This window comes from Tenrec ecaudatus, chromosome 3 (genome assembly GCF_050624435.1).
Source record: "Tenrec ecaudatus isolate mTenEca1 chromosome 3, mTenEca1.hap1, whole genome shotgun sequence".
Lineage (NCBI taxonomy): Eukaryota > Metazoa > Chordata > Mammalia > Afrosoricida > Tenrecidae > Tenrec > Tenrec ecaudatus.
The window spans coordinates 61,510,074-61,531,957 of NC_134532.1; the positions used below are offsets into that span (position 1 = coordinate 61,510,074).

At 43.5% G+C, this 21,884-nt stretch overlaps 2 protein-coding genes across 6 annotated transcripts in view; one reads left to right on the plus strand and one right to left on the minus strand.

Annotated features, from left to right (window-relative positions):
• ARFIP1 (ARF interacting protein 1) overlaps positions 1-2,554 on the minus strand; it is a 159,703-nt gene extending 157,149 nt beyond the window's left edge. Inside the window, exon 1 of one of the 5 annotated variants that reach the window (XM_075543690.1) lies at positions 2,397-2,554. The gene's annotated coding sequence lies outside the window, so the exon portion shown is untranslated. Of the gene's footprint in view, positions 1-2,264; positions 2,371-2,396 lie in introns of those variants that run through there. The other 4 variants (XM_075543691.1, XM_075543688.1, XM_075543689.1 and 1 more) reach the window with 4 other exon arrangements.
• TIGD4 (tigger transposable element derived 4) lies at positions 1,658-21,190 on the plus strand. The gene is made up of 4 exons (XM_075543686.1): positions 1,658-2,729; positions 13,968-14,076; positions 15,611-15,675; positions 15,843-21,190. Exon 4 carries the CDS (start codon positions 16,402-16,404, stop codon positions 17,932-17,934), a length of 1,533 nt encoding a protein of 510 aa, XP_075399801.1. The 5' UTR covers positions 1,658-2,729; positions 13,968-14,076; positions 15,611-15,675; positions 15,843-16,401; the 3' UTR covers positions 17,935-21,190.
• The last annotated feature ends 694 nt before the right edge of the window (positions 21,191-21,884 follow it).

Sequence of the window (21,884 nt, forward strand, 5' to 3'; positions counted from 1 at the left end):
AACATTACTGCTTTTGTGGTAGCATATAGAGATGATTTTTTTTTAATTTCTATGGGAAGAAAAACCCGGTTACTCTACATAGGTCATGATATACAGGTCTCTTCAAGCTCTAACATCCTATGAAACAAGAATCAACATCTAGAATTCAGACTCTCAATCAACAAACCACAATCAAAAAAGTAAATGCAAACACGGGCCCCAAACTTTCATGTAGAAAGATATTAAGTTATTTAAAAGGGAGAACCAGGCATTAAAATACTTAACACCAGAGAGGGAAGGGGAGGTCAAAATAAGCACACATATCATTAGCCTAGGGACCATGCCACCTTACTTGCTTTTCCTTGCCAAAGCTGAAGCCCAAGATGCACAGAAGGCGAAAAGGAAGAAAATATAAGCAAAGTACCCACAAAATTTAAACTTTTTACAGGAACTGGACCCAGTAGGCTGATGTTAGTCAAGGTGTACATAACAAGCACACACATCAAAGCATAAACTTACTGCATTGCCAGATCACTGGCCATTAACAGTCATCCTAAAAAAGAAACCTCAAAACCACAAATCAGGAACTCAGTAAGCAGGCAGTCTTCCTTCCTTTTCAAGGTGGAGGAAGAAATGTAGAAACACAGGCTACAATCTCTGCACTCCACTCTCCAAGGTGCCAAACCAAGTCATTAACAGCTTGGAAAAATCTTCACACAAAAACGTTTTCACAGACCTCAACTTACCCACCGTCGAAGGAGTAAGTGGTTCCTAGCCCCTTTCTACAGCTCTCTGTGGAGTATGCGATCGCAAGAACTGACTTTATGGAAGGCAGGTGAGAGGGGAATGTATTCACACGGAACTTTGCATATCACGTCCAGAGGTGGGTTAGGAAAAATCCCTAAGCCACAGAACCAAATCAAGAGAGAGCATTAAGGCAAACTATTAATTCAAGGAAAACTGCATGATCCATGTGAAAAGGAAGCAGAGTAACTGCGATTTTAATTCAGAAAATCAAAGGCGATTTGAAGAGTTTTCTATATTCTCAGCTAATGAGTCAGGTCGGTCGGGCAGGGAAGAGGTCAAGTTGAGCAAAGACAACAACACAGGGCACACTGAAGAAAAGGGCAGTTACAACAGCTGGCTGCAATCGTTTTGAGATGGCAGCAGTCGAATGAACAATCTCGGACCCTTGCACAAGGCGGATTTAATTAAACATTTGTATGCCAATGAAGCTAATTAAATCGTTAACATGAACACGCTCTTGAAAGTGAAAGCACTCATTCAGGAGTGGTCCAGCAAAATTGCCACTTTTCCTCGCAAAAAGAGAACCAAGTTTCCGATTTCAAGTATCTTGATGAGAAACAAGAGGGGGGAGGAGGTTTTGGAAATCCTGAATAGGGGGTGGGGGCGGCTAACGGGTCTCCACGAGTTGGAATCCACGCGATGGCAGGGGGCAGAGGATCTGCACAAACTTCTCGAGATCAGAGGGCTCAGGCAGCAGGACACGAGAAACGAATCCAACCCAGTGCCCTAGACGGCTTGGGTTCCGACTCCCAGCGACCTTACACAGGGCGTAAGGGAGGTTTCCAGAAGCAGACTGCCACGTCTTCCTCCCACAGAGCGCCTGGTGGGTTCGAACTTTGGTCCTTTCTTTTCTACGAGCAGCCAGACGCTCTAACCATTGCACAGGGGCGTCGGGAAATCCTTTTCCCAAAGGGGGAGGGGGAGATTCCTTTTCTTTTCCGAGACACGTCAACGGCAGTCACTTAGCGAGGAGGAACGGATGGGCAGACAGCCTTACAGTTCCCTCCCCAGCCTCCTTGGACGTCTACACCAGTCCGGTCAGCCGTGGGACTTTTCAACCGCATCCAGACCAACCTCCCGGAGGGCCTATCGCTCCCCTCGGCCCTCTCGCTGCGGAAGAGAGGGCGTGAGCGCCGCAGAGAGAGGAGAGAAATGGGATCGGCCACTCATCCCGATAGTCGCCCCCTCCAAGGCTTGGGGCAGCAAGATCAGAATCCTGCAAACCCCTTTTCCATCCATTGCACGCCACCCCCCGAGAGTGCCACTCTGGAAAGGCCGGTGCTTCCGCAGAAGGGCCGAGAAGGAAGGGGCAGAAACTAGAGGGCTACTTCGTCTGAAGCGGCACCGACTAAGGACCGGAGCGAACAGCGAAAGTCCAGAACGGCGACGCCCTGAGGCGACGTGTCCGCCCCAGTCAAGCCCCGCTGAGCAGCCTCCTCTCCAGCCAGTCTTTCCAGGCGGGCCCGCTCCGCCCTCACCTGTCTGCAGGGGGTCCCGCAGCGCCCCCGGACCAGGCTCCCCGCCGCCGCCGCTCCCTGGAATCGCCTCCAGCCGGGCAAGCGAGCGGAAACGCGGCTCGAGCCTCGGCCTTCTCCCCTCCCCCCACGCACCTCGGCTCCTCGGGGGCGGAGAGCAACCGCGGCTGTCACCGTGTCCCACGGACCAACCGCCGAAGACACTCGCTCCGGCGGCCTCTCAGCCCGGCCTCCGAGAGCCAGCACCCGGGGCGGCGGAGCCGGAAGTGAGGAGACCGGAAGTAGCGTTGCCCTGGGCCCTGGACGGCCTCGCTCTCCCCCTCATCGGGCCCGACCCGGCCACGTCTCGATGGTGCCGCCGGCGCTTCCCGCGAGGCCCCTCTTGGCCCGACGCCCGGCGGCTGGCCCCGCCCCTCCGCTGCGGCCCCTAGCAACCACATCCGGGGCTCTGCCGGGGCTGTTGCCTGGGTAATTTTCCGGCGGCAGTGGAATTGTAGATGGGCTTGCGCGGGGTTCCTGAGCGCTGCACCCGCCAAAATTGCAAGCGTGCCGAAGGGCGCGCCCGTCTGACCTTCGAAGGGTCAGAGGTCGTTCTCACTCACCCACCCACCCACCCCCGGGCCTTAAGCGTTAGGCGTCCCCCCAATAGACGGTGAGCTGGGGCGGGGAGGGTGGAGGTGGCCGGAGTTCACTCCCACGCTGAGTTCAGGCAAGCCAAAGCGTCTGTCTCAGCCCCGTGGGGGAGGTGAGAGGGAAAACGGGGACAGAGGGGCACACGAGGTTCGGGCGCCCCACCCCTGCTTCTTCCCCTCCACCCCCCCTCCAGCTGCGTCTCTTAGGCGCACCTCCTTGGAGGAAACCAGACCCTGTGCCTGGCATCCCAGAGCTCTTGTTGCTCTGCTTTGTTCTGTTCTGCCTGAACTCTCACTGACGGCGGAACCTTAAAAACAATTTTTATTCTTGCTCCTCCTTTCTATCTTCCTACAGACCTCGGAGCTCGGCATTCCTGCAGCTCCCATTGCCTCTTAGAGAACTTGCCCTTCTCTGGGAACTTTCTGCAGTTTCCTAAATCCGAGACCCCAAGTAGTACTTAAGATGCTCTCCCCATCCCCAGCGCCAAAAGTGGGGAAAGTATGGGATGCTAGACATACCTGAAGCTCATTTACATACAGGATATTCTTGTGGTTCATCCACTTGCATCTCCCTTAGAACTGTACTTGTCATTGCCCTTCCCTTGGCAGTTTTGGAAGTTCATTTTCACCCCCATGTCACTAGCAGAAACTAAAAGTAACTCCGTGTACATCATGGGATTTACCTCTTTAGACAGTAATTCTCCTTTGCCATTATTTGGCAAGATATTTGCCACATTAGCTGACAGGATATTTAGGGGGGAAATGTCCAACGATAGGCCTCTGCCGCAATTTCCAGGGAGTTCAAGTTCAATATAGTTAAAAGTATATCCCTATACAAATATCTTTCCTCTCAACTGAGAAAAGCAAATACTTACATCATAAAACGTTTCATTATAAAATTTCAAGCTCCACTGAACTCTACAGAATACTTCCCTTTTGAAAAGGAACACTGAATCCCCAAATAAAAGTCAGTCTATAAAGGGTGCACATCTTTTTTTAAATCATTTTATTAGGGGCTCATACAACTCTTATCACAATCCATACATATATCAATTGTGTAAAGCACATTTGTACATTCATTGTCCTCATCATTCTCAAAATATTAGCTCTCCATTTAAGCTCCTGGCATCAGCTCCTCATTTTTCCCTTCTCTCCCCACTCCCCCCTGTCATGAATCCTTGATAATTTATAAATTATTATTTTGTCATATCTTGCACTGTCCGATGTCTCCCTTCACCCACTTTTCTGTTGTCTGTCCCCAGGGAGGAGGTTATATGTAGATCCTTGTAATCGGTTCCCCCTTTCCAACCCACCCTCCCGGTATCTACACTCTCACCACTGGTCCTGAAGGGATCATCCACCCTGGATCCCCTGTGTTTCCAGTTCCTATCTGTACCAGTGTACATCCTCTGGTCTAGCCAAATTTGTAAGGTAGAATTGGGATCATGATAGTGTGTGTGTTGGGGGGGGGATGAAACATTTAGAAACTAGAGGAAAGTTGTATGTTTCATCATTGCTACATCGTACCCCGACTGGCTTGTCTCCTATCCGAGACCCTTCTGTAAGGGGATGTCCAGTGGCCTACAAATGGGCTTTGGGTCTCCATTCCTTACTGCCCCCCTCATTCACAATTATATGATTTTTTGTTTACCTTCAAGTCTTTAAGACCCCAGACGGTGTATCTTTTGATAGCCAAGCACCATCAGCTTTCTTCGCCACATTTGCTTATGCACCCACTTGTCTTCAGCGATAGTATCAGGGAGATGAGCACACAGTAATATGTTTTTTTGTTCTTTGATTCCTGATAACGGATCCCTTCGGCATCTCGTGATTACGCAGGCTGGTGTGCTTCTTCCATGTGGGCTTTGTTGCTTCTGAGCTAGATAGCCGCTTGTTTACCTTCAAGCCTTTAATGACCCAGACCGTTATATCTTTTGATAGATAGCCGGGCACCATCAGCTTTCTTCACCACATTTGCTTATTCGCCCACTTTGTCTTCAGTGATTGTGTCGGGAAGGTGAGCATCACAGAATGAAAGGGCCGATCTTAAAGGACTGTCCTTAACCAAAGAAAAGCACATATACGACTACCTCACTCAAGCTGTAAGTTCTGCCCTACATTGTATTGTAGATTTTCTCTTCAAAGGTATTGTGTTGGTGTTGAGTCAATTTTAGGAAAGGGATCCCCATCTCAAATAATGGTTTAGGAGCTTAATTTTAGGACAGGGATCCCAATCTCGAATAACAGTTATTTTATTGATAGGAACAGAATGACACATAATCGAATACAGGTGCTTCCTGTACAGGTACAGGGAGAGGCGTAGGCACTGCTTAGTGGTGCTTGAGTGATGTGAACAATGAGGAACTGTTTGCTCGGACTGGATCCTTAGGATTCCTACTACCTGTCCTTGCATTTCGGAAAGCTTAGCTTCACGAAATTTACTAAGCATGATAGACCCAGAAGTGTTTCCTACAGTAGAAAGGTAGACAGTTGCGTCAGTTATTCATCCCTAGCTAAAGTTTCCTAAGCAGCTCCAACAGCTGGTAGCTTTAATGGATGATTCTGATGGACTTGGTGCCACTTAGAAAGTCTATTCACTTTTGCTTGGTGAAAATGCTCTGAATCCTGCTTGGGAGACATTCAATCCAATGCCGCTATGGTACTACGCTTCATTAGTCTTCATAAAGACCGTTAAACTGTACAAGGCTGGACCCAGAATTAATCTTCCTATGATTTCTACTGCCTCAAGGGAACTTTAATGCTCAGAAAAGCCTCACAGCTACTTCAGCTGGTGAAAAAGCTACTTCAGCTGGTGATGGAAAGTAGTGAAGATTTACATAAACTTTGGGATAAAGGAAGCCACGACTAGTGCTCTTTTGGATTTGGGGAGAAGAGTTTCACTTTAACTGAAAAATTTGATTTTGAACTTAGCCCTCTGTAGCAGGACACTTTTTTTCTCTCCCATTTCCTTCATTTCCGTTCTCCATCCTCCTTTCCCCAGAGCTTGGGGGATTCTGTCTTCCCATTCTGTTCAGGAAGGAAACCTGGTGGCTACTATTGGGGTGTAATCCACATGGTCAGATATTTGAAAAATCAGCAGAAAGCTCATTGGGGGCGGTTTCTACCCCCCCTAAAGAATTACAAGGCAGTTGTACCTTGTCATATACAGTCACTAGGAGCCAGCATGAGAATTCCCTTCAGGAAGGACAGGAGCGACTCCTTCCCTCAAGGTTGGCATTTCTGTGTGGAGAAGTGCAAAGAACCTACTGTCCATGGTTGTAAAGTGGAGGAGCTACAAAAAAGAGATGGGCCCTGGACAAGATGGACTGCCACAGTGGCTACCGCAATGGGCTGAAGCATAACAACAATGGTAAGCATGGCACAGGACCAGGCAATATTTCATTCTGTTGTACATAGGTTGCTGTGAGTAGGAGCCAATTCGGTGGCCCCCAAGCGTATAGGTATATGCTTGTGACATCGGAGATGATCTATTCATTTCCCTTTGACAGATATTGGCTATTTACCAGCTTTCCAAAAAAGGTCAAGTACTTTTTACTCACTTCTCTGGTAGTTTGTTCCAGTACTTTGTGATCTGGAAGGAAAGGAAGCAGTAGGTTAAAGAACAGTGCTTTAGTTCGTTCTGAGAGAGGTAGCTGTCCATACAGATTTGGGTATTGAGCACCATCTTTGCTTATCAGTAAGGTTTGCTAACATGAAAGTAGAGGGAAGACGTCTTCATATCTTTTCTGGGAACTTCTGGTGAGGCCTCAGAACTTTCATCACCCTTCAGCGGCAGCAGCTCCCTTTCCATGGGTACTGGTTGCACAGTGTGATTTTCTGGAAGTGAACCGTTTACTACAAGATGCTGATTAATGTAACGTCTGAAGAAGTCCGTGGACAGTGTAAAAATGTTCATAGTAAGTGCATAGACAGCTTAATTCAGTTACATGTGGCCTGCAGGTGCCTATTTGAGGTATTTTGTCAAATGCCGATTGGTTTGTGTATTTGTTATTATATGGGAAAGCTTGTTGTGTGATCGTTTAAGCTCCCACTCAAAACTCTGGGAAGGCATTGATGGCTCACTGAGTGAAATCTTATTTACTCTGGCATTAAGAGTTCACCACGGTTTTACCCCATCTCCTTCCAGTGTATTCTCCCCCCTGACACTGAGTCCATTCCAACTCACAGCGGCGCTATAGGACAGGGAAGAACTGCCTCTGTGGGTTTCCAAGACTAACTTTTTCAGGAAGTAGAAAGCTTTGTCTTTCTAGTAGTTTCGAACTGTTTATCTGGCAGCAGCCCAATGCATAACTGCTACACCACCTTTTCCTCACTCTCGGGCTCTGTCTGTCTCTCTTTTTCTTTGTGTATAGCCTACATTACACAGAACTGTTTATGCTTCAAACTGGCCTGTAATTTCCCACCTCCATGTTTTATTCTCTATCCCTAACACTTGAAATGGTTTCCCATCTCCTTATCGGCCATCGGGTAGCTATGCATCCTTGAGGGTAGAACTCAGAATCGACTTCCTTTTTGAACTCATCTCTTATCTTCCCTGTGAGAGTGTGTCCCTCCTCGTTGGTTCCATAGCACTTGATTTGAGCTTCCATGTTCGTCTTCTACAGACTCTGTGTGTTTATCCATTTCCCATGGTCACATTTCCCATGGGAGAGGACAGGGGCTGAACTTTGGACTTGCTTTGTTCATTCAGAGCACCAGGAAACTGCCTAACTGCTTAAGTTGTAGAACAAGTTTTCTGCTTTCCAGTTGGCAAATTCCAGAATACCAACTACCTCTGGTCCTTAGGATAACGGTACAGAATAGGGTTAAGTGGACTTTTTTTTTCTATCTGTTTTTGGAAGACTGTGAATGAATGCTTACTTAAATCGGGAAAGTGGTCAATTCTCTACAAGGGCCTGTTAATTACTGATAAAAAGAGAATCACTTATTACCTACTAGGTGTTTGGAATGGGACGCGTCTTGGTGATCTAGCACGGCTATAACAAAAATGCCGTAAATTAATGATGTGGCAAACAGAGATGCATACTTGGACAATTTAGGACGGTAGAAATCGGAATTCAGGGTTCCAGCTCCAGAAGCAGGCTTCTCTGAGTTGGCATGGGAAGGCCCTTGTCTCTTTCATTATCTGTGGGCCTGGTTTTCCTTGGAAATATCCACAGGGCGACATCAGGCTTTCCCTGGGTCTCCGAGATTCTCAGTACAGGGAAACTGCGCCAAAGCGCTGGATCCACTCCCAGCTCTCTCTCTCTCTCTCTCTCTCTCTCTCTCTCTCTCTCTCTCTCTCTCTCTCTCTCACACACACACACACACACACACACACACACACACACACACACGCACATGCACACACACATCTTTTCTAAGAGAAAAGGTGATGCATCCCTTGCTCCAGGAAAATGCTATGTAACATCAGATCAGCGCTGTAAGGGTGTTACATCCCCCCTGATCCTCTCACAGCTGATTATTGGCTGATCCTACCAGATCACATGTTGGGACGACCACATCATTACATAACCGCCTAGCCCCTAAGCATCATGGCCCAGCCAAGTTGACACAATTCAGTCTATGACAGTGTATTGGACAGGGTTCTCAGACAGGAATGCCACTTTTTTAAAAACTTAATGTTGGTTTTCCTAAAAACCTGTTACAAAAGTAGAATATGAGAGCCTTAGAAATTACTTTAATTACAAAGACCAAGAAGAAATTAAACTTACTTATATTCCATTCCCTAAAGGGCACATTCATCATTTTGGTCAGTGCCTTGTCTTTGTTGCATAGATCTATATTTCATCAACTGCTCTAACAAGAGGTTACTGAGCACTGGCTGCTGTGGGGAGGATCATCAAGAACAGTACAGACACGACTCTTGGAGGCAGAAGTATAGGTAGGGTCTATCTATTTGACATTCCATTCTCTATTTTGGCTTTTTCACTTAAATATATCATGGAAATCTCCCCATATCATTAATTTTTAAATTTTAATTTATATTTAATAATTGTTATATTTTCTTTTCTTTTTTCTTTTTTTAAAAAACATTTTATTGGGGGCTTGTATAATTCTTATCACAATCCATACATACATCCATTGTGTCAAGCACATCGGTTCATTTGTTGCCCTCATCATTCTCAAAACATTTGCTTTCTACTTGAGCTCTTGGTATCAGCTCCTCATTTTCCCCCTCCCTCCCCACTCTCCACTCCCTCATGAACCCATGATCATTTATAAATTATTATTATTTTGTCCTATCTTACATTGTCTGACGTATCCCTTCACCCACTTTTCTGTTATCCATCGCCTAGGGAGAAAGTTATATGTAGATCCTTGTAATCTGTTTCCCTTTTCTACCCACCTTCCCTCCAGCTTCCAGGTATTACCACTCTCACTACTGGTCCTAAAGGGGTCATCTGACCTGGATTCCCTGTGTTTCCAGTTCCTATCTGTGCCAGTGTACATCCTCTGGTCTAGCCAGATTTGTAAGGTAGAATTGGGGTCATGATAGTGGGGGGAGGAAGCATTTAAGAACTAGAGGAAAGTTGTATGTTTCATCGTTGCTACACTGCTCCCTGATTGGTTCGTCTCCTCCCCGTGACCCTTCAGTAAGGGGGTGTCCAGTTGCCTACAGATGAGCTTTGGGTCTCCGCTCTGTCCTCACCCTCATTTACAATGATATTTTTTTTTTCTTTTATGCCTGATACCTGATCCCTTTGACACCTCTTGGTCATTCAAGCTAGTGTGCTTCTTCCATGTGGGCTTTGTTGCTTCTGAGCTAGATGGTCGCTTGCTTATCTTCAAGCCTTTAAGACCCCAGATGCTATATATTTTGATAGCTGGGCACCATCAACTTTCTTCACCACATTTACTTATGCACCCATTTGTCTTCAGTGATCATATCGGGAAGGTGGGAACCCACTGATATGGTTTTTTGTTATTTGATGTCTGCATATCAATACAATTTTCTCCTTCAATAGCACCTACATATTTTAGTATAAGAAAAAAAAACTAAACCCAAACTCACTGCCATTAAATTGATTCAGACTCAGTGATTTTTGAGATTCATAGGACTTCGGATATTACAAATTTTTATGGGAGCAGACAGCCTCGTCTTTCTCGTGACTGTGTAGTATGCTGAATACTAAAATGCCCTCCGGTGATCCTAACTTCAAATAATATACAAATATGGGATGGCCACTTCCATGCTTATGTTACATGCAAAAGAGATTTTGCAGATCATTAAAGTTACTAATCAATTGACTTTGAGTAAAACAAAAGGAAGATCATTTGAGTAGACCCAACATCTTCACTGAGTCCCTTAAGGGCAGCGAAAGCAGAGCAGGTTCTCCATCGCTGAAATGAAGAGGTTCACAGGCAAGGACCCAAGGGTGTCTTTCTAGGAGCTGAGAATGGTTCCCAGAAGGTGTCAGCAAGTAAACCAGGACTTCATTCCTACAACAGCATAATCAGCTGAACTCTTTGGTCAACCCAAGTGAGCTGGGAAGCAGATTCTTCCCCAGGACTCCTAGAAACAATGGCAGCCCACTCGTGAGAAGCTGAATGGAGGATCCAGTAGAGTGCCTGGACATCTGATCTACAGACTGTGAGACCATCAATGAGTATTGCCCTAAGCCACTGAGTGGGTACTACTTTGTTGTGCAGTGATACAAAATGAATGCAGTTATAAGCAAAATCCTTTTTGCATCACTGATTATTTTTTTTTCTCACTGATTATTCTTTCAGGATAAAATCTTAGCTATGAACGGGCTGGATTAAAACAAAGAGTTAAGCACATTTTAAAAGTGGTTGTACCATATTGTTAACTTGCCCATCTCCAGAAGCTCTGTGCCAATTTGGGTGCCACCTAGCAATCCATGTTATTGCCCCCTGGCCCTGGCAAACAGTAAATTCTGTCATCCTTCCTCCACCCCTTGCCTCTTTTCTGGCCATACTGGAGAAGAAGAAAATAGCACATCCCTTTTTGAAAGATGGCTTATATTTCTCTTATGAGTGGTAGACCTGACCATTGTGTTCTTTATTTAAGTTCAACTGGTCAGCCTGTTGGTGAGTTATCTGTTCTTATTTGGCTGGCCTTACTAGTAACTGATGAGAGGCTAGTCCCTGACAGACAATACAGCCTTTTTGTGTTAAAGAATGAACCCATTTTTTACTGACCCAGTGAGGAGGGGGGAGCCCCCCCAAAAAAGAATGAACCTTTCTGAAAAATAATACCTGCTGCCATTACTTCTCAAAAAGCGAAAAAACAAAAAAACACATTACCTTGAGCAGCATGGTGACTATCCGCTTCATTGAGGACACAACGCTGGTGCCTTCTTTTATTTTTTTCTAAGGAAAAAGTCTTATCTTGTCTGGCTTTGCAATAGAAATGTGATTGTCTGAGGAATAAAGAAAGGTTGGATCTTTTCACAGACGTGTGTGAATTGCTGTTTAATGACAGTTTTAGAAAGAAATGTATATTGTTAATATTCTGGGGGGAGTTACCTCCCTAAAAGCAGGGAACACTATCATTAATTTGACCAGTAATCTGATTCTGAATATTTTATTGTTTTACCTGGGAGGAGGCAAGGAGGGAAATTCAGGTTATTTCTTGTCTGTAATTCTTGTCAGATAAGATGATAGAGTTTATTGCTGAAAAGCCGAGAGCAGCTGAAGCGATGGAAGAAAGGAGGGAAGGTAGGGCAAGGAAAGGAGAAGCTGGGTAGATGTCCCTTTCCTCTTGGATTGCACAAGTCTGGGGCTTGTTGTGTTTTCTCTTGTAAAAGTGGTCCTCGTTACCCGTTAATTTCTCAACGTTAGTATCTTCCTATTAAACAAAAGCTTAATTTTTCTTTGGTTTGAAAAAAATAGATTTATAGGCAATTGCAAGAAATGATTTTTCTTATTTTATAGTGGGATCACTGCATCTTACTTACTTAGAAAGGTCAGCTCTCCCTAGCCGTTATATATGGCTGCTAGTTGTGTTCACAGAATTCATAGTGGTCTTCTCTTCGGTGGAGGCCTGCTTCCCCCTCTGCACCCACCCCCTCCCTTTTCATTTCTTTTTTTGTTTGTAAGGTTTGTAATGATGTTGAAAGTGCTGACTTGGCTTGTCGCTGGGGGCAGAGACTGTAACTGTGGTCAGAGGAGGTCCTGTCAAGTGTGATTCAAGTACGTCGTGGACTTGACATTGGAAAGTCTGGGTTCCAGACTGTGCTCTCCCACATCAGAACTGTGTGACCTTTGAAACCAGCTTACCTGCCTCCTGGTTTGTTTGGAACACAACCAGTCGAGGAGTAGAGGCCAGACTATCATCATCATTATGAAGACGGTTGGACGACTAAGGCAACCAGAAAAACAATCTCTTACTGGAAGTCATTCCTTTATAAAATGCACTTCTTTGAGATGGAAATTCATAAAAACAGAGGCAGAGGGGTTTGTCCACAAACCACCCTTCCAGTGTACATGTCGTCCAGAAGTGTCGGGGGACTGTGAGCAGAGCGGGGGTGATGCAGTGTCCACAGTAATCACACCAGTCGTCGAATTAGCCCGTTGGCATCTTGTCCATCTGGGGCCCTGTGACTTTTCACAGGACTGTTTTACTCAAGGAAAGCCCTTTTCTCCATATATCTTTAAAATGGGGGTTTGCTTCTGTTGCAAGTGGGATTTAATAAAGTCCCTGGATAGTAAACTCACTATTCAGCTGAAGTAGAGAAAGGACACTAAGGCGCGTTTCACCCCACATCTACTGAGCGCTTTTTCGTTCACTGCCATGGAGGCGGTGCCTCACAGTGACCCTGCAGGACTGCCTGTGAGTCTCCCAGACTGGGACTCTCTGGGAGTAGAAATCCCTGTCTGTCGCCTGTGAAACAGCAGGTGTGTTCAAACTCTTGACTGTGGCTAGCTGCTGAACATACTGCTACTAGTGCTCCTTACTGAGCAGTTTAGTGAAGGGCTCAATACTCTACTGGGACTCCGTGGTAGGATGCTCCTGGAGCCACGACCTGCCTATCAGATGAGGCCCAGGGGCTGCTGTGAAACTAAACTGATGCCTGTGAACTTCCAAATTAAGATACAGTGGGGAAAGATTTGGCAATCTACTTCAAAAAGCCAGCCAATGACAACCCTGTGGTCCACAATGATCCGCTCTGCTACTGGACCCAGGAAAAGTACAGGACCAAATAGCATTTCCTTCCATAGATTTCAGATACAACCACAAACACAGTGGCAAGTGCTTTGCACTTCTCGCACGGGATCTCATTGCACACAAAACTACCCAGGGAAGTAGGTGATACCACCGTTTCTTAGGTAATGAACCTGAGGCTTCAAATGGGGACATGAGTTGTTCAGAGTCACAGGAGTGCAGAATGGTAGAGTTGCTTCTAGGTTCAAATCTGCCCAGGTCCAAAGCCCATGTTTTTACACTGTGGGCCCATTGCCATTGCCATCAAGTAAATGCTGACTCAGTAACCCTACAGGACATAGTAAAACTGTTCCTTAGGCTTTCTGAGAGACTGTAAATCTTTATGGGAACAGACAGCCTCCCTGTTCACTTGCAGAGCGACTGGTGGGTTTGAACCACCAACCTTGTGAATAACAGTGCACAGCCTATCTAATTGCCACCAAGGCAGAACCTTTATTTTTACAGATAAAAACGTGGAAATCCCAAATGGGGTGTGTGGTGGGGGATGGGGGCTTGTGGAGTTTCTCCTCCACACGCTTTTAAAAAATCATTTTATTGGGGGCTCGTACAATTCTTATCACAATCCATACATACATCCATTGTGTCGAGCACATCTGTACATTTGTTGTCATTATCATTCTCAAAACATTTGCTTTCTACTTGAGTCCTTACTATCAGCTCCTCATTTCCCCCCTCTCTCCCCACTCCCCCTCCCTCAAGAACCCTTCCTAATTCATAAATTATTATTATTTTGTCATATCTTACACTGTCCGATGTATCCCTTCAGCCACTTTTCTGTTATCCATCGCCCAGGGAGGGGGTTATATGTAGATCCTTGTAATCTGTTCCCCCTTTCTACCCCACCTTCCCTCTACCCTCCAGGTATCGCCACTCACCCCTGGTCCTGAAGGAGTCATCTGACTTGGATTCCCCGTGTTTCCAGTTCCTATCTGTACCAATGTACATCCTCTGGTCTAGCCGGATTTGTAAGGTAGAATTTGGGATCATGATAGTGGGGAGGGGGAAGAAGCATTTAGGAACTAGAGGAAAGTTGTATATTCATCATTGCTACACTGTACCCTGACTGGCTCCTCTCCTCCCTGCAACCCTTCAGTAAGGGGGTGTCCAGTTGCCTACAGATGGAATTTGAGTCTCCACTCTGCATACACTCATTTACAATGATATGATTTTTTTGTTGTTGTTGTTCTTTGATGGCTGATACCTCATCCCTTCGACACCTCTTGGTCACACAGGCTGTTGTGCGTCTTCCATGTGAACTTTGTTACTTCTGAGCTAGATGGCCGCTTGTTTATCTTCAAGCCTTTAAGAGCCTAGATGCTATGTCTTTTGATAACCAGGCACCATCAGCTTTCTTCACCACATTTGCTTATGCACACGTTTGTCTTCAGCGATCATGTCGGGAAGCTGTATATCCTGGAATAGAACATTGAGTAAGTACTTGAGAGGAGGTCTAATGTCCATCTGCTGCCTTAATACTAAACCTATAAATATATGCATGTAGATCTATTTCCCCACCATCCTATAAAAATATATTTACATATGTACATGCCTGTATTTAGACCTCTATAAATACCCTTTGTCTCCTAGTTCTTTCCTCTATTTACTTTTACTTTCCTCTTGTCCCACTATCATGCTCAGCCTTCATTTGGGTTTCAGTAATTTCTCTCGGTTACATTGCCCTTGATCAATCCCTACCAGGCCTCTCACACCCTCTGTGCCACTAATTTTGGACCACTTGTTGCTCCCTTGTCCCTGGGTTGGTCAATACCACCTCCTTACCCCCGCCTTCCCCTCTCCCATGTGCCCCCGGAACTATCGGTCTGGTTGTTTTCTCCTACAGACTGTTCATCCCACCTATCTTATCTAGATAGATCTGTAGAGATAATAATATGCATCAAAAAACAAGGCATAACAAGACAAAGTGACAAAAGGGAACACAACGATAACAACAAAAAAGAAAACCAATGACCCATAAAATAATGAATTAGTTACAAAAAAAGAAAGAAAAACCTGTAAATAGATCAAGGTCTGATTTTTGACCTCTAGGCGTGCCCTCCAGTCTTTTTCTGCATTACATTCTCATCATAAGTGATTTATTCTAAGCATTTTATCAAAGATTTGTGGTCTTTGTGCAGGTGTCTGATGTGTCCAATTGATACAAACCTTAATGGGTTTTGAAGCATTTCAATAGAATGAGATTTAGTTTTGTTTTTAAATGGGAATTCTCCCATCACTTGATTTTATTTGGTTTGATTTGTGTGTGTGTATGTGTGTGAAGCATTTTTGCCCAGCCTCCTATAAACGAGATGCTGTCTTCCATGTGCTATTAAAAGTTGGCCCTTGTGACTACAGACTATATTTTTCTTTAGAGAAGCCAGAGGGGCCCAGTCTCTGGCTTCGGGTAGAAAATAGACACCAAGGAGCGATCCAGAATCATTTTTAGTTCTGTTATTTTGGTAAGCCCACATTTTGAAAACAGATTCACTTTGTCTGATTCGTTTCAGAGACCAGTGAGGACTCCACTGTGCAGAGCAGAGCTCGAGAGCTTTGTAGAAAGGCTCTCCCTGAGGTAAGCATTTCGCCTAGTAGCTTTGTTCTTTGACTTTCAGAAACATGTCTCCATCCTTATCACTGTTGTGAGGACTATGACTAATGGGCATAAGTGTAACTTTTGATAGATAATTGATATCTTAATGCTAAAATTGCTTCTCTTTTTTTCTTTAACATTTTCCAAAGACAGAAGATACAGCCTGCCGTCCTAGGAGAATTCTACACTTTTCCTCCCCATCGAAGGAGCCTTCCTTGACAATTAAGGGCTAACATTTTGCATGAAAATTACCGGAAGATTTTTTCTTCTTCTTATCTCTTTGAGTCCTTCTGTGAAGAATTAATAAGAGGTTGAATTTGTGCATGGATAAAATGGATCATCTTAAAGGACTGAAGTTCCAAAAATACATCAGCGGGACGAGACAGGTTTGACCTAATGCGATTTCTATTTTCGCCTGACTTCTGGAACTCTGAATAAACTAAAGTGAACGACACAAGGTCCTGCTGAGGATATTGCTCTTCGGAAACAGCCCATCCACGTATCATGACTTTTCTTGGGCAGATCTTTTGGGAAGAGTGTGTTTAGTCATCCGTTTCCTAAAGAATAAAACGATAAGACACTTGGCAGCATCTCGCCTATGAAGTGGGATCCAAAGCAGAAATCAGAATCCTACTGGAGAACGGGCCTAGGTGAAGAAGCAGACAGCAGGAAGGAGGGAGGGAACGCTCCACAGGCGCTCTGGCTGAGATGGCAGAAGGCTCTGGGGAGGCCTCCACCCTGCCCGTCACAGCAAAGAAAAAGAAAAGTCTGTCCATCGAGGAAAAGATCGACATCATAAATGCGGTGGAAAGTGGCAAGAAAAAAGCAGAGATTGCAGCTGAATATGGAATAAAGAAAAATTCATTGTCTTCTATCATGAAGAATAAAGACAAGGTCCTAGAAGCTTTTGAATCTCTGAGATTTGACCCAAAGAGGAAAAGACTGAGGACTGCGTTTTACACAGACCTGGAAGAGGCATTAATGAGGTGGTACCGGATTGCGCAATGTCTGAATGTGCCCGTTAATGGTCCAATGCTGCGTCTAAAAGCTAACGATTTTGCCCAGAAACTGGGCCATAATGATTTCAAGTGCAGCAATGGTTGGCTGGATCGCTTTAAGTCTAGGTATGGCTTAGTATTCCGAGCTCAGCCTGTAGACCCTACAGCCGCACCTGCAGACCCCTCGGTTGTCTGGTGTCAAAATGTACTTCCTTATTATTTAAATGATTATCACCCTCAAAATGTGTTCAATATAAAAGAGACGGGGCTGCTCTATCGAATGTTACCTACGAATACATTTGCATTTAAAGGAGAAACCTGCTCGGTTGGAAAACTGTGCAAAGACAGAGTGACTCTGGTGGTCGGGGCAAACATGGATGGCTCGGAGAAGCTCCCTTTGCTCATCATTGGGAAACACAGGAATCCGCGTTGTTTCACAGGGATCAAGTCCTTGCCCGTGCATTATGAAGTCAACAGAGTGGCCTGGATGACCGCAGAAGTGTTTGAACAGTGGATGCGGAAGCTTGATGAGAAATTCCAAGCCGAACAACGCCGAGTGGTGCTTTTTGTCGAGTCTTTTCCTGCACACCCAGAGGTAACAAACCTTAAATCCATTGAGCTAGCATTCTTCCCGTCGTGCTTGTCTTCCAAATTTATACCTATGAACCAAGGTGTTATCAAAAGCCTTAAGATCAAATACCGACATTGTCTTGTCAAGAAATTTTTAAGCTCTGTGGAAGGTGGCAAAGAATTTGCATTCTCCCTACTAGATGCAGTCGATGCTTTGCATCTCTGTTGGAGGAGCGTAACCCCAGAGACGATTATGAAGGGCTATGGAAAGGCAGGGTTCCAATCTCAAAAGGGAGAAGGTGACACATCAGAGGCAGAGCCGGACGCTGGGCTTGATTTGGTTGCCCACGCACTTGAGGCAGGCGTAGAATTTCCTGAAGGTTTGTCCATCGAAGAGTATGCTGCCCTGGATGATGATTTGGAGACGTGCGAAGCAGCATCCAATGAGGATGTGGCCAAAGAAGGCAAATCAGATGAAACTGGATTTTATACTTCTGACGAAGAGGAGGACAGTGGGGCTCCGGGAACTGAGTTCCCATTGCCATCCAAAAAGGAGGCAGTCACTGCTTTGGAGACCCTTAAAAGTTTTCTTAGGAGTCAAGATATGAATGATGGGCTTCATAATTCTTTAGCAGACCTTGAAAATTTTATCAACTCTGTATCATCTAAATAATCATTTCATGTGTGAGATCTGTATTTTATTATATAAGGTATATGAAGGGAAAATACCACTTAAATATAAACACTGAGAAACTCATAATCTTTGGTTTCATTTAAAAGTCCATGCTCTGAATAGGAAAGCTCCTTGGTGTGTGTGTATGTGTTTATATCTACATACATACATATACACACACATATAAACATATATATATGCTAAAGAGAACTCCCCAGATGGCTAATTTATACAAATTGAATTGGTGGATTCTATTATTTTCTTAAATTCAGATCCTGGTATATAATGTTTTATCTACCTATGTTAGATAAAGACATATATATGCCATGTATATTCTTACTAGACTCTTATGTATTAAGGTCATTTGAATCTACCAAATAAGAAAAAATGTAGAACATACTGAAAATAAAATTTGGCCTAACTATATACCAAAGAGATTAAATTTATATCTCAGTATTTCAAAGTTACCGCTATATAAGGTTAAATGGAAAACTTTGACTCTACCATGCTTTTTTTGTCATAAATTCATCCTAAATGTTTTTTGGTGTGTGAATATGTGTGTTTAATAGGAAATACATTGCTAAAATATTTATAAAGGTGACATTTATATTTTAGTAAGATTATTCTTTTAAAGTAAATATAAAATATGCATATGCAGTTATTTTTAAGTGACATGTGGTCTCTATGTATTTTCTAATTTTATCAGTTTAAAATTTTAAGCTAAACAATTATTTTCTTGATTTTGCCTTTTTTTTTTTTTTTTAGGACAAGCAATGTCCTAGTCGCATGGTTTGATATGCTTAATCTCCCCCCACCCCTGTGGAGGTAATATTCAAAATTAAATTTCAGTTTGAGAAGTCCCTATCTGTAGAATGTTCCAAAATTTTATATGAAATTATTTAATCTCAATCTAAAAAATTGTCTCTAAGCACTAGAAACATATGCCAATGAGATTTTTGTATTGTTAAATTTTAACTAATATACTCAGTTAATTTATTATAGTTCATATAGAGTTCCTTTGAAAAATGTTTTTAACAAAATGGAAAACTTTATGCAGATTACTTTGGCTGTTGGTATAAATCTACCAACAGAAGACACAATTAGATGGAAATGTTTATAGGAAGCATTTTTATTATTTCCCACTATTGATTTAGTCTGCTTTTGAGATTTAATACTATATACCTCTAAAAATGCACTAAAATTGAGAAAGCTCATTAAGAATGAAATATGGATTCCCTTTAATCTAAAGTATTTTATTAATGATTTACCTTAAATTTTTAATTTGTTCAAATCAAGGACCTACAGAGCTCTTAAGAATCTGATTGGAACTGTGTGCCTGGCATTTATTGGAACCTCCACAAATTTTTTTCACCGCTCTGCTATCAAGTATTTTTAATCTAATGATTATAGATATTCCGTGCCATAAAAATTACCATCTCCATTTTTACACATGATTCTAAAGCCACGAAAGATTGAATGTGTTGGTTAAAATCTTAGCGCCCAAACAAAACCACACTGGTTTTAGTGGTTCCCTGGGCACCTAGTCTTGCATTCTTCTAAATATATAGCATAATAGTCAGCGATCATGGTGCAGTGGGCTGAGCACCGACTGCTAACTGGAAGGTTGGCAGTTCAAATCCATCAGCCTCTCAGGGCTGCGGTGAGAGGTGTGGAGGTGAGAGCTGAATTCCATCTGCTTCTGTAAAAGCTTACAGTTTACTTTTTGTCCTACAGGAAGTGGGAAGCAATTAAATGGCAGTGGGCTTCTTATGTATGTACTAGGACTGATTGTTTTTCCCAATGGTTTTTTTCCTTTGGGTTTAGGGTCCTGAGAGCAAAGTGTTTCAGATAATATTCTGGGTTCTTCTCTATCTATAAGGTCTCTCTTTAGGAAGCTGTTAATAAGGAAATAGTAAACTTCCATCTGGTGTAGTAATTCAGATATCTGAGTTCAGTTCTATTGAAAATTATGAAAACCATTTGAATGTTTCCAAAGTGTGTAAAACACCCACTCATTCTTCTCCTCGATAGGACCTATTTCTTTCTTTCTTAGGACCTATTTCTTATAAGTACTTCTTGAAGAAGCAAAACAAACCCCAAGGTCAAGTAAAACAAAACCACTGCCATCGAATCGATGCTGATTCATAGGGACCCCATGGAACAGGGTAGAACTGCCTGTGTAAGTTTCCAAGACTGTAACTCTTTACAGGTGTAGAAAGCCTCGTCTTTTCCCCTCGAAGCAGTTGGTAGTTTTGAACTGTTTACCTTGCAGTTAATAGCTTAACATGTGACCACTGTGCTACCAGTATGATGGAAAGGATGCCTGTAGACTGAAATTCAAAGAGAAACTTTAAGTTGTTAATATTGTATACTTTCTGGGTAGGATGCAAGACACATAGAGTGAAACAATTTTTTGAACAAAAAATGTTAAACAGACTTTTCCTAGCAATGTAGATCATCACTACTATGTGCCTCACTCCTGCTACATCATCTCTTTTTGATTCTAGATAGTTGGGACTGACTGTCACTTGAATCTTCAAAATACAACTTGGTTTACAATCTGCCCTTAATTCAGCAGTATTTCTACCTTGTTCTTATCATTTCCTACGGCTTAAATTATGTTTTTGCATCTTTCTATTTCATCAAACAACAGATCTTACACTGGATTTGGACATCGTTTCAGCGACAAATCGTGAGAGCCTTGGTTGAGGATAAAGTAGGACAAAGTGAATCAAGGCCCATGGGTTTCCTGTTGCCGACCCATCTTCTCATTTGGGCCTGAGATCAAATCAAAATGCTTTCTCTACAGACAAAGCAGAATCGTTGGGAGGAGGGGGTGCAGAGAGTGAGAGTTGGGGTAGACCTTTCCAAGCAACTGCCTCAGAGGTCAGAAGAGGCTCTTTTCAGCTGTTGGTCCAATAGGGACCCTGGTCTGTGGGGACTGTCAGTGCCACACATCTGAATCCACTGCAGGCTGCTGCTTTGTTGTCCCAGGTTGCTGAGACAAGATCTTATTAACAGGCGAGAGGCCTACCTCTGGAGAACAATAGGTTCTCAGAAAACGTCCTAATGGAATCAATTCATTCTAACCCTAGGTCTGGAGTCCCTTGATGTATTGATTTCTTCTAATCTCAATTTCTCTTATTCTTAAAATAAAGTTAATCCTATTTCATTTGAAATTATTATGTGTATTTAGCAAACTCAAAAATGTTCCACAACAATAAAGAAGTACTAAAAAGCGCCTCCGTGTGACTGCTTCCCACAAATGCCCAGATATTAACCCCCCAGTCACTAAATGTCAATGACTTTGTCCTCATTGGGGTTCTTCTATCCTGTAAAATACAGACAGCAACACCCAGCAAAACTAAGGATGACCCCAAAGCCAAGACATTCTCTCAGGTACGGGAAGCCTATGAGTTGCTGAGTTATGAAGAGAAAGCCCTGTAATTTTTTGAAAGCTGTGAAATTAATATAGAGTTTGAAAGCTGTTTTCATTTTGAACGGGAATAAGGCAACTTAGAAACCTTGACTTTTCTTGAATTTATTCTCATGCAAAGCAGTACAAGAAGTATTCATCATGAAATAGCTGTTTTTGTTGCCACCTTAACTGATTTGATTGCCCAATTTTTATTTGATTAAAATAACCCAGAGCTGTAAAAATACACTAGCTAGTACTAATCAAGGTGTCCCTGAGTGGCTCGAAATGTTAAAGTACTCAGCTGCTAACCAAAGATTAATAGATGCCTCAGTTGAAAGGCCTGCTGATCTACAGGCCACCCCCTTGAAAATCCTATGGAGTGTATATGGTTTTACTCTGCATGGCTTGAGGTGGCAATGAGTGAGAACCAACTCAAATCACCAATAAAGGCATTCATACACAAAGCTATTGCATTTTCAGTTTACTTTCCAGTAGAGTTAGCCTCAGAAACCCACAGGGGCAGTTCTGCCCT